The 4,701-nt window shown below is 37.9% G+C and overlaps 1 protein-coding gene across 1 annotated transcript in view; it reads left to right on the plus strand.

The window, feature by feature from the left end:
- LOC106867480 (wolframin) overlaps positions 1-4,239 on the plus strand; it is a 33,446-nt gene extending 29,207 nt beyond the window's left edge. The window contains exon 5 of the mRNA XM_014912394.2: positions 1,425-4,239. Coding sequence (XP_014767880.1) covers positions 1,425-3,188 — 1,764 coding nt within the window. The 3' untranslated portion in view covers positions 3,189-4,239. The remainder of the gene's footprint in view (positions 1-1,424) is intronic.
- The last annotated feature ends 462 nt before the right edge of the window (positions 4,240-4,701 follow it).

Consider the following 4,701-nt stretch of genomic DNA (forward strand, 5'->3'; position numbering starts at 1 on the left):
GCACATGCACACTGACATTGTACATTCAGCTGACCATACCTTATTTATTCATACATTTGTTTAGTCAAAGGTAGAAAGGATTATTATTATTATTATTATTATTATTATTATTATTATGATTATTAAGGTGGCAGAATTGTTAGCACACTGGGCGAAATGTTTAGTGGTATTTTATCTGTCACTACTTTCTGAGTTCAAATTCTGCCAAGGTCGACTTTGCCTTTCATCCTTTCAGGGTCAATAAACCAGTCAAGTACTGGAATCGATGTGATCAACTTAGCCCCCTCCCCACAAATTTCAGGCTTTGTTCTTATTGTAGAAAGGATTAACGTAGACCCAGGTTGGGTGTTTGGCATCTAGAATGTTACCAGGTGCTCACTGCATTGTATCAGCTGCCCAAAACCATTAGCAGGAAAACAACCCATGATTTCTATAGGGGGCCAGTTGAGGGTATGAGTGATGATGGCCTAGGATTGAATCTGGGCATCGACGACAACGGTCTGAGTAGTCTCTTCCAGAGGACCTTTGGGTTGAAAATCATAGACAATTTCCAAAATTCTTTGGCTTGATAGTGCTACAGAGGAGCATTGCCCGTTTGAGACAAACTCTTCAGGCATGGAAGTGCCAACAGCTGAACCTGCCTGAGATGCTTGCAAGAGGTACGAAACCGTCCCGCATACAATAATTCAGTGTCCTTGCATTAGAGAGTTGTGGGGTTATGTGGAGCAGCTGTTGTCACATGTAAAACGAATTCAGCTGTCTGCCAAGTGTGTAGGGAAGATCGATGCACCACCTTCTCTTAGCAGAGAAGGAAGGCAAACCTTTCTCTGCTTAGTGGCCGTGGCAAAAGAAGCTGTGTGGTGGACCCGTTTGAAAGGTTTGAAGACAGATACTTCCCTACTTGGCCAAGCCCTCATCAGTTGCTTCAAATATCATTTGAAGGGGGAAGGTGAGGGTAGAGAGGGAGGTGCTGCCTTTTAATGTGTTTATCAAAAGATGGTCGACAGTGACAAAACTGGGTGAGACTGAATGGATCGACTCTGAACATGCTTTTCTAAGCAAGAGGAAAGAAACTGGAAGAGGGCACTTTCCCATGCCTTGGGGACGGCAGAGTAATCTGGGATTTTTCATGGGGTTTACTCCGGATTACCGTAAGTGGACTGCCCCGCTATTGGAAATTCTATTTATTTATTATTTATTTCTTTACTTTCTATTATATATCCTCTGTTATATCCTTTAATGTTGAAGTATCTCCCCTTGATTGATGTTGACCCCACATATTTTTATGCTGTAACTCATCCTTCAATATTGTCCTCCATGTCTTGGGCCCTTGTGGCCAATAAATGAAATTGTAATTATTAATATTATTGTTATTGTAGTTGTTGTTGGTGTTGTCATTATTATTATTATTACTCTACTTTTAGATTATGAAACATCCGATGACTACGATCAAAGTTTGTGTCCAGCACGTGTTGGAAGTGGCATCAACTCGAGGAACCAGTTGGCTGCTCTCTCTCATCCCAACCCGACAAATCTATTTTATGTTGCTGCTCTTCGTCTACAGTTTCATCACTCCAGACCTTATTTTATTTATTTTCCCCCTCTTCTTCTTCTACCTTTCTATTGCCGCCATGATAATTTCTACCTTGCAGATGTTCTACAGTCGGCAGAAGCTTTCGGAAACAGCTCGGCTGACGTCTGTGTTGAAGAATTTTGAGATTGGCGTCGACATTGAAAATGTCGAGTCCCAGTTCTGCTGGAATTCTATGGCGCCGTATATAGTCTTTTTCCTGTCAGTTTTTACTACGGTTTTTAATTTTTCTCTGGCCGACAAATTGTACATACCATGTTCGGAGTTTTGTGTTATCTCTCTGCTGTTAGCCATTAGTTGTTTTATTGCATTAAGTGACAGCTATGACCACTTGACCTTAGCATGTCTGGCCACCAACTTATTTGCCTCCCTTCCGACACTTATGAAAAATTTCCCAGACATCCCTGTTGTAGTCCAACTCCTCCAGTTCATCTCGTCTCCGTTGTTTGTGATCCACATTGGACTCGGATTCAACTTCAACTTCAGCCTCCCGTCTGCTGCTTTCATCACCCTCCTCTTCCTCTTCATGTTCATGGCCAGGAAGAAATCCTGGCAAGGATTCTACCGAGTCCTCATTCCTCACCTGGTCTGCTATTTTTGGTGGAACTTTGCGATAATACTCTTTACTTACACCACCTGGTGGACCTTGGCTCGTGCCACCGTCGGTTACCTCATGCTGCCTCTGTTAGTGCCACTTTCGTTCTTGACTGCTTGCCTGTCGGTTCTCTACTTCATTTTCAAAATTGTCCAATCAGCGGTGTTCGGTAAAATTCTGACGACTGCTATTCTGCTCGGGATTCCACTTGGTCTCACGCAAAGCCATCTTTTGCTTGGAGACCAAATTAACTCGAAATACCGAGTCGCAAAACGAATTGCAATTGCCATTTTCTGCGTCGTTGCTATTGTTCCGTTGTTCTTCATTCAGATTCCTGCGATGCACGAAGAGACTCAGAGTCAGTTGACATGGCCTGAATACATGCAACGTTGCAGCAGTATTCCTCCAGGTGAGACCAAAGCGACGACTGCAATACGCTGCTCGCACCTGCAAGGAATAAAAGTCGCATGGAACGGTACAATTGAAGACATAACCATTACAAAAGTGGAGAATTCGGCAGAGAAATTTCTTGAAAGTATACCACTGTTTATAGCAAACCACTTACGCTGTGCCTACGGAGAAGCTTATGAGTGTAAGGAAGAAAACTTTGAGAATACCGTCGACTACGAACATTGCCAGCAAATGATGTCTCTAGGCCGGACCTGTCACCTCAAAGAATATGATTACTATACGTTTAAGGTATTTGTTACCATGCAAGGATCTTACATTCAATGTTCGCTGCTGGCAGATTACCGTTTCCAAGACCAGCTGCTGACTTTACGAGTTGGAGACCGTGTAAGATTCATTGGCCTGATAGCACAAAATTTGGCGCTGGGTGACCCTATTCTTCATCTCCGCCACATATCTACTGAAGACCGAGATTTGCCTCAGATGATAGAGATTAACGAAATCCAAGATATTTTCCGAATGAAGTTAGTCGAGATGTTATCAATATTGGTGCGATTCTTCATGTTCCCTTTGTTTGAGTTTGCTTACAATTAGAACTGCTGACGGTAAATTAACTGTTCACATTACATATACATATATGTATACACACGTATATGGATACATACACATATATATCCATGTAAGATAGATGTATGTGTGTGTGCATGCATATGCATGTGTGTGCATACTTATGTATGTACATTCATAAATGTATACATATATATGTATATGTGTGTGTATCTATAAATATATATATATATTTATATATATTTCAATACAGACAAATAATTCATGAGAAAATATTTGTGAAGGTATCATTGACTCTGTTATTATCTAGTGTAACAATTTTAAAATGATAATAACAAAATCAATAATATACACATAAATTAGTAAGCACATGTGTGCACACACAGATAGGTTTATAAACTATATACATATGTGTGTGTGTATGTATATATGCATGCATGTATGTGTTTATGCATACATGTATGTACTAGTATGTATGTGTGTATCTACGTGTGTATATATATATATATATATATATATACATGCAAATACGTATATAATGTTAGAATTGTATCATAATTTATTATAATTTATTAATATTTCCTAACTTTGTTTTGCTGCCTTTATTTTTACTTTTTTTTTTTTTTTTTTTTTTTTTTTTTGGTGTATATACATAATTATACATCATTTGTTAAAAGCACACTTTCATAATATCATGTCATTAAAACTAGGCTGGACTGAATCAAAGACAAACTTTTACAAGAATTTTCGCAAGGAAAACAAAAGAACTTTCTCTCTGTCTCACCAAAAGTGCACTATATTCTTTAAACTGGAATCGTTTAAGTGTTTGAGTCTGAAATTTCAATCCTAGAACAGCATGACTTTCAATAAAGATCAAATAACTTCGGTTAGAACTGGTGCTTTGATCTGTTTTCTTTGAGTTATATATATGATACATCTGCTAAATGAAATTTATTTGAACTGTTAAGTCTGCTGATGGAATTCCCATGTCTTGAAGTCTGAAGACAGGGATAACTCTAGTTATAAATGGCATTTTTATTAATTTCATTTGTACCATAATAAAGTCTGCTTAAAGAAATGGAAGTTCTGCTTAACAAAATTTATCTGGAATTGTTAAATTTGCTGATGGTAGCTCCTGGTCTTGAAGTTTTGATGAGAATAACTCGAGTTAGGAATGGTATTTTTACCAATTAAATTCATACCAGTCTGCTTAAAGGAATGTAATTTCTGCTTATTGAAATTTGTCTGGAATTGATAAAATTTGCTGATGGAGTCCCGTTGTCTTGAAGTCTGAAATCTCAGATAACTCAAATTAGGAATGGAATTTTTACCAAATAAATCTGTATTGGAATAAAGTCTGCTCAAAGAAATATCAGATCTGTATAATGAAATTTTAGTAGAACCATTAAATTTACTGATGGAATTCCAAAGTTTCGAATTTTGATATATGAAGAAAACAGAAAATTTGAGGTAGAAATGGTTGTTTTATCAATTATGCTTGTCATAATAAAGACTGCTCAAAAAAATGTAAGGTTTGCTT

The sequence above is a fragment of the Octopus bimaculoides genome, chromosome 27, assembly GCF_001194135.2.
Source record: "Octopus bimaculoides isolate UCB-OBI-ISO-001 chromosome 27, ASM119413v2, whole genome shotgun sequence".
NCBI classification, from domain to species: domain Eukaryota; kingdom Metazoa; phylum Mollusca; class Cephalopoda; order Octopoda; family Octopodidae; genus Octopus; species Octopus bimaculoides.